We start from the raw sequence: 14,516 nt of genomic DNA, 5'->3' as shown, positions 1-14,516 counted from the left end.
AGAGATGTTGGTGTTGTGAATGGGTATAGAGTACGTTATCATCGGTATATTAGAGTTGTATAAGAGATGTTGGTGTTTTGAATGGGTATAGAGTACGTTATCATCGGTATATTAGAGTTGTATAAGAGATGTTGGTGTTGTGAATGGGTATAGAGTACATTATCATCGGTATATTAGAGTTGTATAAGAGATGTTGGTGTTTTGAATGGGGATAGAGTACGTTATCATCGGTATATTAGAGTTGTATAAGAGATGTTGTAGGTGTTGTGAATGGGTATAGAGTACATTATCATCGGTATATTAGAGTTGTATAAGAGATGTTGTAGGTGTTGTGAATGGGTATAGAGTACGTTATCATCGGTAAATTAGAGTTGTATAAGAGATGTTGTAGGTGTTGTGAATGGGTATAGAGTACGTTATCATCGGTATATTAGAGTTGTATAAGAGATGTTGTAGGTGTTGTGAATGGGTATAGAGTACGTTATCATCGGTATATTAGAGTTGTATAAGAGATGTTGTAGGTGTTGTGAATGGGTATAGAGTACGTTATCATCGGTATATTAGAGTTGTATAAGAGATGTTGTAGGTGTTGTCAATGGGTATAGAGTACGTTATCATCGGTATATTAGAGTTGTATAAGAGATGTTGTTGGTGTTTTGAATGGGTATAGAGTACGTTATCATCGGTATATTAGAGTTGTATAAGAGATGTTGTAGGTGTTGTGAATGGGTATAGAGTACGTTATCATTGGTATATTAGAGTTGTATAAGAGATGTTGTAGGTGTTGTGAATGGGGATAGAGTATGTTATCATCGGTATATTAGAGTTGTATAAGAGATGTTGTAGGTGTTGTGAATGGGTATAGAGTACGTCATCATCGGTATATTAGAGTTGTATAAGAGGTGTTGTGGGTGTTGTGAATGGGTATAGCGTACGTTATCATCGGTATATTAGAGTTGTATAAGAGATGTTGTAGGTGTTGTGAATGGGGATAGAGTACGTTATCATCGGTATATTAGAGTTGTATAAGAGATGTTGTAGGTGTTGTGAATGGGGATAGAGTACGTTATCATCGGTATATTAGAGTTGTATAAGAGATGTTGTAGGTGTTGTGAATGGGTATAGAGTACGTTATCATCGGTATATTAGAGTTGTATAAGAGATGTTGTAGGTGTTGTCAATGGGTATAGAGTACGTTATCATCAGTATATTAGAGTTGTATAAGAGATGTAGGTGTTGTGAATGGGTATAGAGTACGTTATCATCGGTATATTAGAGTTGTGTCCCAGTTGTGCACTTAATTCATGCATTCAAATGTCATCTCTTGAAGCTCACTAGCACAGTACAGGACAACCCCCTGTTCATAAGAAATATATTTCTGGATTTCACATGAATATATGAACTTGCAAACATTATTGAATCTTATTATTTTCAATGGGATGAATGATGGGGTAACTGAGAAGGGAGTGCTGCTTTAACAGCAGATTGTAAGTAAATACGTGAGAATGTGGCTAACTATGTATATTGTTTGTACATATATACAGTGTATCCTAAACAATCTCTGTGGACAAAGGGACAGTTGTGATTTTCATGCTCTCTTCTTAAGTTTCCTAAAGCACCTGGCTCAACAATGCTGAAATCCGCTCTTACTCATTGAAGGGATGAACACTATAGAGCAGGGGTCCCCAAACTAAGGCCCGGGGGCCGGATGTGGCCCTCCAAGGTCATTTACCTGGCCCCCGCCCTCAGTTTTATAATATAATATTTTATATCATTTTAATAATGTAATATATTGTATATACATATAATATTGATAATAATATTATGATGTTCTACAATATAATACTAATAATACCATACAATAATATTAATTATATGTTATATATTACATATAATATTACAGTATAGTGGTATAGTTCAATATAGTAATATATAATGCTAATATTGTGCTATGCTAATAACATAATATATTGTATGTACATACACTGCTCTGAGTCCCCTTCGGGGTGAGAAGGGCGGGATATAAATGTAATAAATAATTATTTATTTATTCATTAGTAAATAATTCATTTACTAATGAATAGATAAATAATTTTAGACTTAGGCTCGCCCAAAGTCTGAAATGACTTGAAGGCACGCAACAACAACAACAATCCTGATGAACTTTACTATCTCATTGGCCAGAAGCAGGCCGACACTTCCCATTGAAATCCCGATAAGTTTATGTTGGTTACAATTGGTTTCATTTTTAAATATTGTATTGTTCTTTCATTGTTGTTGTTGTTTTGCACTACAAATAAGACATGTGCAGTGTGCATAGGAATTTATTCGTTTTTTTTTTTCAAATGATAATTCGGCCCCTCCACAGTCTGAAGGATTGTGGACCGGCCCTCTGCTTTAAAAGTTTGATGACCCCTGCTATAGAGGATTGGCTTTCAATAATGTATATATTATAGAGGATTGTTCAAATTGCCAAAATTGCAAAGACTTTTATTTTCAGCTGCCACCAAAAATATGGAGGATTTGAACTTACTACCTCTACTAATGCTGCCACACTGTTATATTTAGGAACCTCCTCTGTAATTAGAATATTGAGAGAGTCACACGAGACACTTTGTGAGGAAAAACAAGTTGTTGTTATTTATTTGTATTTGAACAGTAAAGAATGTTTAGCGGTTTCAATAACAGTAAACACGTATAGTGGTTTCAATAACAAGTTAGACTTTTCTCTTATATAGGATGGTTCTATAACTTGGATTCTGTGTACATACGTTTCTTCACCAAGGAAACACAAGCAAGACAATTTAAACTTTTAAATCCACTTCTCCTGGGATTTAACACCAACACTCTAGACTATAGAGTCATAATATAGTTCTCAGTCCTTCCTTTCCTGAAGGCTTTAACTATATTCCTCAAAGAGGCTTCCTTTTCAAAACACAATTACCAAAACGATATCTTCACATTTCAAACTCTAACCCCCAACTGAAAAAGAATTCTTTGGCTGCCTAGCTCCAACTGTCACTTTGGCTCCACCCATCTCCAGTTGCTAAGCAACTTCTCCTTTGCATCAGCCAATCAGACTGCACTGACAGTAATGGCTGCCTGATCACTCCTCCCCCTTGCTCTGCTGAGCTTTTGTAAACAAGGCCTGCAAAATGGCCCTGCAAGGCCATTGTAAACAAGGCCTGCAAATACCAGCCCTGCAAGGCAGGCCACTCACCAACCCTGAAAGGTAGGCAAGATCCGTTACAAAAACCATGCTAGAGGTGGAAAGCTGTGGCAACCAAGAACAGAGTGCTGCCATGTAGCTCCTAATATTCACTTGCTGCTATCAGAAGAAATAGCATGCCTACCAATATTTCACAGATGAAAAACAGAACAGGTTTGGCCAAATAACATCAGGGTGTGATCAAAATGGAAAAAAGCTGCAGGAGTTTGCTTTTGCTGTAACCACTCTGAAGAGAAAGATTTCACCCCTCCTCCCATTTCCCCCTGCCGAGTTATTAGTTTTGTTCTTTGAATTCAATTTGAAGAAATATGACAAAGGATGTAAGTGGGAGGAGGAGAAATAAATGTAGATATTTTAAAATCAACAAAAATAGAACAACAGAAGATTAACTGGAACTGCCTTTGTCAAAATGGGGCAGTTGGAGGGTATGTAACAGAAGATGCACTCTTGTCACCAGGGTTTATTTGTCCCTTGAATAAAATTCACTTTGCATATTTATCTTTTATATCAGGAGATAAGCAAACTCTAGGAGTATTGGGAAACAATTTTATATACTCGGACATACTGGGAACCAAGTAAATAAAATTGTTTCCCAATACTCCTAGAGTTTGCTTATCTCCTGATATAAAAGATAAATATGCAAAATGAATTTGACATACCCGGACATACTGGGAACCACCTCCTGCCAACCTAGCAGTTTGAAAACATGCCAATGTGAGTAGATCAATAGGTACCGCTCCGGCGGGAAGGTAACGGCGCTCCATGCAGTCATGCCGGCCACATGACCTTGGAGGTGTCTATGGACAACGCCGGCTCTTCGGCTTAGAAATGGAGATGAGCACCAACCCCCAGAGTCGGATATGACTGGACTTAACGTCAGGGGAAAACCTTTACCTTTTACTACTGGGAACCACATCACAACCACCACTCATGTCAAATAAAGGAAAGAGGTTGAATGCTGTTCCTGATCTTATAAAATCTCATTCTTGCTTGGGGGGGGGGGGGGGGGCATCTGATTAAGGTGCAAGACAGGCCCCGTTCACATATCTTGAACCAATAAAGAGCTACCTATTTACCCCACCAAAGAGTAACATTTCCTGAGCATCTCAGGTTCTGAACTTAAGGTTCTTAGTTTATTGCTAATGGGGTTTAAAGGCAATTTTAAATATTCTTCTTAAAACTTCACTTCTGAAACTTTTTATTTCACCTGAAGTGGAATATACTGTCTTTCCTGCCCTTTAACAATACTTAATATTCTCCAGACAGTTTAATTCTGGATTCAGGTTTTGAACACTTTTCCAAGTAATTTAAAAAAATAATAAAGGAAACTGTATATAGATGAAGTGTGGACTATTGACTGCTCGTGGTGGCTTTATGGTGTTTGGGACGGAAAGAAGCAATAAAAGAAAGATGTTACTCAATTTATTCGTGTTATCAATTCATTCTTAAAGGTCAGATGCTGAAAGAGAAACTGCTGGGTAGAAATCTAAAAGGCACTGCAATATATTTCAACCTACATTTTGCAAGCCTCAGTTCACATCTAAAAGTTCATTCACCTGAAGAGGAAAATTTGCTCTTACTGGGCTACATCTTCTTCCCACGTTTACGCTTCCTTATGGCATTAATTCATAAAACAGACAATGGAGATTGCTCATTTTCCCATAGCCATTATCTATAGTACCAAAGGTCCCTATCTGATATTGCAAATCTTAAGAAGCATTCATCTATGTTAACACAATAACATCATTTCACCTCAGTAATAGCCTCAAGTATTGTGACGCGTATATTAGATTGACTACAGTACATATGCATTGGGAAGAAGAGGAGGCAAATTTGCACAAACAATATGTGTGTGTGTGTGTGTGTGTGTATAATTATCGTTCAGGGATGTAATCCATGTCACCATAGTGGGGTGGACTGTGACCAAGTGTGGCTCAGTCAGCTATGGAGGTGGTAACTGTTGTAGGCTGGATTTGAAATCCCTACTCACATTGTTAGTATCCTCTATCTTTAAACTGAACTGGGACAACTACTCAAATAGAGCAGTGGTTCAACTCCCAGAAATCCTAAGAGCTGGTAAACTGGCTGGGATTTCTGGGAGTTGTAGGCCAAAACACCTGGGGACCCAAAGGTTGAGAACCACTGAAATAGAGGATGGGAGACAGTCTTTGAACAGCTCTTTGAACAGAGGAATGTCATCTCTAAGTGAGCCTTAGCATGCATTACCATGCATTGTGATAATACAGATTCAGCATCCCTTATCCAAAATGTTTGGGACCGGAACAGTTTTGGATTTGGGATCCCCCCCCCCCACAGACTTTTGATCACCTGTATTTAAAGACATGTACATAATGAGATATCTTGAAGATGGGACTCAAGTCTAAATATCAAATTCATGCATGTTTCATACACATGTTACATACATAGCCTGAATGTAATTTAATACAATATTTTAAATACTTTTGTAGGTTTTCTATTGACATGACTTCAGGGTGAGGGAACTATGTGACTTTCAAGACCAATTACAGTTCAGTTTTAAAAAGTTGAGTGTGACATTAATGGAGTAAAACTGGGGCAGGATACTGTGTACTGGAGCTAGGATAAAGCCCACATGTGGATTCAGCCTATAGGAAAAACTCCACTCCTTTGAATTTAAGGTAGATTTTATTTGTTTGGGAGTCATGCAGAAGGTTAGGGTGAAACCATTTTTATACACAGTTTTGAGCCATTTGGCATTGACTGTGAGTTGACAATCAACCAACCATATTAACATTTCATCTATGAAAATGGGGATGTGTGGCTAAACAACATCACAGTGTGGTTAAGAAAAATTGGTCAGGTAACAAGAGGACACAAAAAACTACAATTTTCAGCAGAGAAAGACTGGAATTTACATACTGGATTTAGAAAAGATAGAGGGAATGAAAACCCCAGGTGAAAACTATTGTTTGTGTGAATGAGAGAATATGTGCATTGTTATGTGTGTACACAACATGATTAACATTAAATATAAGATTGTATATTATTGTGAAATGAAAAGCTGCTCAAAATTAATAATACATAATATGTTTAGCTCTAGGAGGTAGGTGGAATGACATATGTCAAAAACATATGGTTGGAGCGGGGGGGGGGGGGCACAGCCACAGAAAAATCCATCCATCCCACTGGCCTTTTTGAATGTCCCCCCTAGGCTACAATCCTGTACATATTCATTTAGGGTTAAGTGAACTCATGGGAGCCTACCTCTGAATGATTTTGCATGTGATTGCATTCTAAATATTGTGGGATACTGCCCTGCAAAAAAAAAGGAAGGGTCTCTTCTCAAAGTACATAGAAAGTAAAATATCTCACAATTTTCAACCGTCTGTAGGTATAGCTTCTTTCCTATGGTACAAATAAAGCATTACTGATGTCAAAGGGAAAGGGAAAAAACTCATTAAAACTAAGCTTTAAAATATTCATTGGCATGGTGTCCATTCAATTTTGGACACAGACTATGACTCTAGTGGTGACATTGTGAAAACAAGTTTTGGTAGCACATTAAAAATCAAAGAAACTATACATGCTTAGGCTGCAACTGAGATTTTAAAGAAAACTAAAAGCTGGATTTTTAAAAAGCCTTACACATACACGCAATTGCAGTTTTTGACTTTCCATCACTCCTGAAAGTCTCTTGATTCTTTGGAGCAGATTTTGGGGAAATTCGGACAGAAAGGGGAATAAGTCTTCTATCCTCTATCCAGCAGAAGTATCCTGTGAGCTAAATTCTGTTTATAGGTTACTCCCAATGGTAAAATAAATCCTATATCCAAGCTTCTATATCCAAGAAGCCAATGCATCAAAGTTAAATGTGAATATAATACATCACTAATGCAAGTGAGCGTAAATCTGATGAATTAGTGCAATAAATCACTGAAGTAACAAGGAAAAACCAGCTCAGGTCTCTGTGGAGTTCAACTTACCTATGTTGCCTATTAGGACACAGTATCAATTTCAGTACTGCCAATAATTATTTGTATTGGCTTTTAATTCCAGAATCTATATATAAGGAAATAATGTTATCATTCATGGGAGCATAATCTATAACCAGGAACAGAGTTATATAATGTAATTGTAGGTATCAGTTTAACTCATAACAACAGAAGGACTGCTTCTATCAACAGAACAAGAAAAGGAGCAATTTTCCTTTCCTCCCTGAAACCGCCTGTGTGCCGCTATATCTGTTCCAGGTGGCTGGAAATATCTCTAGAGCAAGTTTTCAGACAGCTTGGAGGGCAGCAGAGGGGGAGGAAAAAGGAAGTCCCATTGTGGTGAAGCTGATGAATGAGAGCTCTCGGAGCAAGTCATACTCCTGAGTTTGCAAGACCTTCCTTGATTGAAAATCCATCTGTAGGGTGTTCTCCCTCTTTTCATACTGCCTCTTTCACTCTACTAAGTAAGCATTATTGTCTTTTCCACTCATAATATGTCTGAAGTGTGACAAAGGCTTCCACTCAAAGATGGGTTAGGACCTGCAGTTACTGCAAGATTTAACATTTAGATAAAGCTAGGTAAAATCTGACATTTTATGAAAGCCTTTGAGATTTTATGATGTCCTCCAGTTTGTACAGGTCTGTGTTTTAAAATGGTTTAGATTTGTTTCAGGACCAAATCTAATGATTCAAAGTTACAGGAGAGTAGTTTTCAATTGAACATGAGAAGGAAATTCGTTGGGCAGTAAGAGTGGTTTGGTGATGGAGCTAATTGCCTAGAGCAGTTTCTCAAACTGTGCCCCCCCCAGATGTTTTGGACTTCAGCTCCCACAATTCCTAACAGCTGGTAAGCTCCTGAGATTTCTGGGAGCTGAAGTCCAAAACATCTGGAGGAGCATCGTTAGAGAAACACTGGCCTAGAGAGTGGTGAGGTCTCCATCTCTGGATGTCTTCAAAAGGCAGCTGGACAGCTACCAGCTGGGGATGCTCTGTTAAGATCAAGCATTAAGCAGGGGGCTGGACTCAATGGCCCATGAAAGCCCTTCCAATTCTATAACTCTAAATTATTATGTTTAATACATTTTAATTTAGACTATATCAGCTTAACTTTTATTATTTTATAATGGGGATTAAATGCAACTTAAATGTAAGAAATGTCCAAGTGTTTGAATTGATTTCACAGTCTGTGTTCATTTGATACAGGATGAGAGTAGAGTCTCGCTTATCCAACCTTCGCTTATCCAATATTCTGTATTATCCAACGCAGTCTGCTTTTTAGTAGTCAATGTTTTTGTAGTCAATGTTGTTAATTCATTGCAATGTGTTGGTGCTAAATTTGTAAATACAGTACTGTAATTACTAAATTTGGTCACCGCATATTGAACAGCTTTTTCTGTCAATATGTTGTAAAACATGATGTTTTGGTGCTTAATTTGTAAAATCATAATGTAATTTGATGTTTAATAGGCTTTTTCTTAATCCCTCATTATCCAACATTTTTGCTTATCCAACGTTCTACTGGCCCATTTATGTTGGATAAGTGAGACTCTACTGTACCAGGAAATATTTTGTCCATTGCCATCGTCATCATCACCGTAACATCATTATACCTCTTCCTCTCCCGTCACCTCCTTTTCCTTCCCTACATGAGGCAGGCTGATGTCTTGTGAAAAGCCCCATCTAAAACTCTCCTTGAAAATCTGGACAGAACCTAATAGCTTATTTTCAGGCGAAATTTATGCACACAGGATGATCACAGAAAGAGAATTAATTAAGCTGTACACCACAAGTTCCAGATATCTCCTTTTTCTGAATGTGGAAAAATCAACCCTATGGATTATGCATGGGGAAAAATAGATCCCTTTTGAGAGAAGAGAATATTTAAGAAGCTCAGATCTTATATTTAGGCACTAATTCCCACATCATTCAAAGAGAAATTGATGTAACACACTGCCTTGCATGGCTATGAAGAGTGCAAAAGTGAGAAAGAGACATAAGATTTGCATCGATAATTTCTCAGCTCAGTATCATTACAGGTGACACACTTTCTGCACTGAGCTGAAATTAAAACTGCTCTAAATATATCCTACCCACAATCCCTATAGGAGATCAAATGAGGAAGAGGATAGGCCTTTTGAAAATTGTCTCATATACATTTTCACAAAAATCCTATTTCTAGATGTGACAAGTACAGCAAATAGTCCCTGGGGTTTTATGACCAAGTCTACATAAATTATGCATCAGAGAAATGTAGGCAGGAGCAAATAGACTAAGGAGCTTCACATTCAAGATTCTCATGAGATTTATTTCTTAAATGCCACTCAAGCCAAATAAGAATAGATCAGCTACTGAAAGCTTATCTTTTCGCTCACAGGCGCTTAGACTGTGTGCCTACATCCCAATTTTTAAAATATATCAAGCTGTTGCTTCCAAAGATTAAAAATTAAAGAGTCCATTATTGTTATCATCTGCCTTTAGGAATTACACATGTACCTTCTCAGCCAGAGAGAAATCAAGATGGCACCCCCAGGTGCTAAGGTGAAAAAAAACAGATTTCAAATGGTTTGTTGATTCCAGCTCTCACTAGCAATTATACAGGGTGTTTGAAAAAGAACTCCCTATTCACCATATAATTTAAATGGTGAATAGGGAGTTCTTTTTCAAACACCCTGTATGTATATAAATATAAAAAACATGGACATCAGACAAGGGTATCTAATGCTAGGACTTCCAATGCCTCTCCCTACATTTACCTGCTTGAGAACTAAATACTGCCAAAGAGGTCTTCCTCTGGAGAGATTCCATACCCTCCAATGCTGCACAGATAAAAACTGGAAAACATGGGGCCAGGTAACATCAGTGTAGTCAAGATGAGAAAAGTTATTAATGAGGAAGGACACACAGAACAGAAGGTGCAGTTGTTTCCTTTTGCCTAAATCTACAGGAAAGGACAAGATTTTGCTCCCTCCACTCCACTTTCTCCCTTTGAATTAGGTGGGTACAACTACTTTGAACGCAGTTTATAGCAAATGAAGGAAACTGATGACAAAGGAGGAAAGTGACAGGAGAAGACAGAAACTGAGACATTTTAAAGCAGATGAAAAAGTGAGGCTGGATCTACATTCCCAGGATCTGAGCCCAGATGATCCTAGATTATACAGCAGTGTAGACTCATGTAGTCCAGTTCAAAGCAATCAGATCCTGGGATATAGGGCAGTGTGGATCCAGTCTGAGACAGTAGAAAATTAATTAGGATCATCCATTCCCCATTAGGTGCCCTCCAAATTCCCGGGGCCTTTTCAAACTTACACCACTAGTAGCCTAACAACCACTTTAATAGCCACAGTTTCATCCAATGGATTTCTTGAATTTTTATCTGAATGGGTATTTAGAATTCTCTACCAAATAATTTTAATATCAAAATGATATAATTGTGCAGAGTGAGGGCACCTCTGAGTAAAAACTCTAAAGAAAATACCATTTTGGCTCTCACTTATTTATTTATTTACTGTATACCCCGTGCTTCTCACCCCAAAGGGGACTCAGAGTGGCTTACAAAAAGACGCGATTTGATGCTGCATATACATACAATAAAACAAAACATAAACATTAAAACCAAAAAGCTAAAAACATGTCAATCTTAAAACCAATTAATTAATTAAAACCACGTAATCCAAACTTTTTGTCTTGGAGTATCATAAATCTCAGGTCCCATCAACACTGCCATATAATGAAGTTTCAAACTGCATTATATGGTCATTGTAGGCTCATACATTATATGGCAGGATAGATGGTGCTCCAGTCATATTGAATACTGCTCAATATATGACATTTTCTTACTCTTTTAAGACTCTCACAAAACTGATTTAAGTCCCTTTCTCCTGCACTATTGTCTCCTTATTTATACAGAATTTTTTTCTGTCACCAATAAGCCAAGAATCATGCCCAATCCAGCAAGGGGATTTTCTGCATGAAAGCAGATGTCTTTGTTCTAATTCCCAATATTGGCACCATTTGCATATGTAACATGGATTGTGTGTCCCATCAGTCCCTTGGGTTTAGGGTACATGAACACTTCCAAAACACAGCATGAGTTCCAAGGACAGATTAAACGTGTATGAACTACTGCCATGTTGTTCCCATTAGCAATTCAAGGATTACAGTGGCCTAAACTCTATTGTTAGTCCAAACCAAAGAAAAAAACATTGCATCAATGATCATTTGGAAAATCAAGGTCTTAAAAAAAAAAAAAACCCCACCCAGATTCAATGGTTCTACTCCAATTGGTGACAACCATTAGATGAAGGCCGTTGTCTCATCTATATTGTGATGACTTTGGGATACTGAGATAAGGGGGAAGGTTGGTGATGCAGGGCATGAGGCGACAGGTTCCCCCTGCCCACTACCAGGCCCTGCTAGATTTGCCATGATCCATGGCGAAGCGAGGGGTTAATGAGATAAGGTCGTTAAATTTTAAATAAAAAGATATTTATATACAATGCAATAACCTTGACTAGTTAACTGTAGAACAACTTCCATTCTGGATTTGCATTCTAATTTTTCGTTTTGTAAAATGGAACAGGAAGTCAATGTCCTCAACCTAAATTCCAAGCGATAGTCCTGATCAGTTTAATTTTCTGCTTTTTGACAGCTCTGACAAACTATAGTGAATGGATGCAAACCCTGAACTATTTTGCCCATAATACATAGATAGAAACTATCCACATAGCTGGATGACCATCTGTCGAGGATGCTTTGAAAGCAATTTTCCTGCTTCTTGGTAGGAGGTTGGACAGGATGGTTCAGGAGGTCTCTTCCAGCTCTATGATTCTATAATTCTAATGCAACAGCAAGATTTTTGGTAGTGATGTCTGAGACGTTTTGCTCATTTTCAAGATTAGGGTTTTGTATAAATGAACAAACCTCAAAAATGCAAAAAACAAAACAAAAAAACAACTGTTGCTTATTACATAGACTAATACAAGTAGCAGAATAGGATTGCTTGTGTCTCTGGGATTGACTGTGCTTATTATCTGTGTGCTTAGCTTCATAAAAAGATAGGACACTAGTTTTGTAGAGATATCTTTTGAGCAAAAATGAAGAAAACACATCAAACCCCACAAGAGCACCTGATGTTTCAATCTCAGGGTCCTTCCAGACAGGCCCTATATCTCAGGATCTGATCCCAGGTTTTCTGCTTTAAACTTAGTCTACACTGCCAGATTATCTGGGATAAACAGAAAATCTGGGATCCGATCCTGGGATATAGAGCCAGTCTGGAAGGGCCTATAAATAGAAAAGAGAGCTCTCACAGAGAGCAAAATCCTCCATAGTCTCTCTTACTGTGTCAGGATCTTGATCAAAATCTCAGCAACTCTGAGCTTTTTCCCATATTCCTGCTTCAGCTATTTTTAATTCAGATAGACGTTTTGTATCATATTTGCTGTTAAAAGGCTTTAGTTGTGATATTTCAGAAACTTCTGTAGATCTCAAAAGATGATGGTCCAAGTCATTTCATTTTTTTTTGTAACCCACTCCTTTCAAAATACAGTCTATGCTACTTTACCTAGTAAGGCTATAAGTCCATAGATGCAAATTAATTCAGTAAAACTGGAAGTACTGCATTCCAATACAGACAATGTTAGTGGAGGCAAGATCCTACTGAAGCCAGAACAACGTCAACCATGACTAAACCCCATTCCAGTGCATTATAATGTCACTTTCCCACAAATATTATTATCTAGATTGACAGCATAGGCTAGATTGGCTGTGAAAGTTATATACAGAAAATTACATTTTCACCAAGAAAATGCAGGAGAAGCCCACATGTCATCAAGCTCTTTGTACCTTGTGATAGCATCTGAAGTAGGCAGCGCGCTCATCTGAAAATTTTTCTATCCTTTTAGGTCCTTTGCTTGACGCTTTCTTGAAGACCAACCAACATCTCTGATATAGCTAGAAAAACAAACAAATGTGTGTGTTTGTAAAAAAGAAAAGGCTTTAAAACTGATGTTTTATTTTAAAATATTATTTTTTGACATCCTGCTTTGAGTTTGGTCCAGATCATAACCTCCAATATTTCACAGTTGCTAACTTAACTGAACGCAAACTACTTTTGTACTTTGAACTCGGTTTGGAACAACTGAAGTACGATAAGGATAATGAGGAAAATGGGGGAAGAAGAAAGAAACTAAGACATTTTAAAATAGTTGATAAATAGGATGTTAGAAGGACTGTCCCTGCTAAATGGGAGCAACAGGGGAATATGACATTCACGTGTTTTCAACCACAAATTAGTTCTATCCCATCCACATTCCTTTGGATTTTTCTTCGAAACTCTGTACAAAATACAAGTTGGGTATCTCTTACTGAAATTCTTGGTACCAGAAGTATTTTGGGTTTGGAATCCTCACCCCCTCCCCCATTTTGGAATATTCCTATTGCATATATGTACATAATAAGATAACTTAGATGTAGGGATCAAGTCCAAACACAAAGTTCATGTATGTTTTGTGTACACCTTGTTCACAGCCTGATTGTAATTTTATCCAATATTTAAAAATATTTGTGTGCATGAAACGAAGTTTGTGTGCACCTGAACAATCAGAAAGTAAAAGTGTTACTATCTCAGCCACACATGTGAATAGTTTAGGGGGGGGGATCCGATTTTGGAATTCCAGATAAGGAATGTTCAACTTATATTTGTATTAATGGTGAACAAAACACAACTTCCATAATAAAAAAAAACATTTTTTCAAGTAGTATCCTGTAATAAGATGCGACTTCTCTAATTAAGACAATTTTACCTACTAGTTCTGTAACTGTTTATCACAAGTTTTAATCAAATAAATGCATAATAAAATTTGGAGAAACCCAGAAACTGGAGGATAAATGCATTCTAGTTGGAAAATTACTTTGGGGAGTGCAAATTCGGTCAGTTTGCATTAAAATGCAAACCAAATAAATCCCCATCCTTAGGGACAAAACACAGATTTTTCTATATTTTCCCAAGGGGGCAATAGTAGGTAAACAATATAACAGCATAACATTTAAATGATTACCAAATTGTTATATGAGCATTAGCCTCTCCGGAATCAATTGGAAAAATGCAAATGGTAAATACGTTAGTGTAAAGCAATGTTCAGTCCCAGGAGAGACATGCTGCCTAAGGAGTTCGTTTTGTTGGGGGGGGGCTTGTGATTCCATACCAATCTAATGACTGTGTAATTAAAGCCAGCATTGCATCTTCCTTTCTCATTATGTATCCTTGAGAACTGGAAGCTGTATTTGATATTAACAGAATATTTTTGACTTAG

The 14,516-nt window shown here is 37.4% G+C and overlaps 1 protein-coding gene across 2 annotated transcripts in view; it reads right to left on the bottom strand.

Moving 5' to 3' along the window:
- Positions 1-14,516, bottom strand: part of dok5 (docking protein 5) — a 76,975-nt gene that overhangs the window by 17,520 nt on the left and 44,939 nt on the right. Inside the window, exon 2 of one of the 2 annotated variants that reach the window (XM_062978949.1) lies at positions 13,048-13,155. The exons of the other annotated variant lie outside the window; for it this stretch is intronic. Within the exon in view, the coding sequence (XP_062835019.1) occupies positions 13,048-13,155 (108 nt within the window). The remainder of the gene's footprint in view (positions 1-13,047; positions 13,156-14,516) is intronic. 2 annotated transcript variants of the gene reach the window in all.

Source organism: Anolis carolinensis, chromosome 4 (assembly GCF_035594765.1).
Source record: "Anolis carolinensis isolate JA03-04 chromosome 4, rAnoCar3.1.pri, whole genome shotgun sequence".
NCBI lineage: Eukaryota > Metazoa > Chordata > Lepidosauria > Squamata > Dactyloidae > Anolis > Anolis carolinensis.
This window is presented reverse-complemented; position numbering and strand designations above follow the sequence as displayed.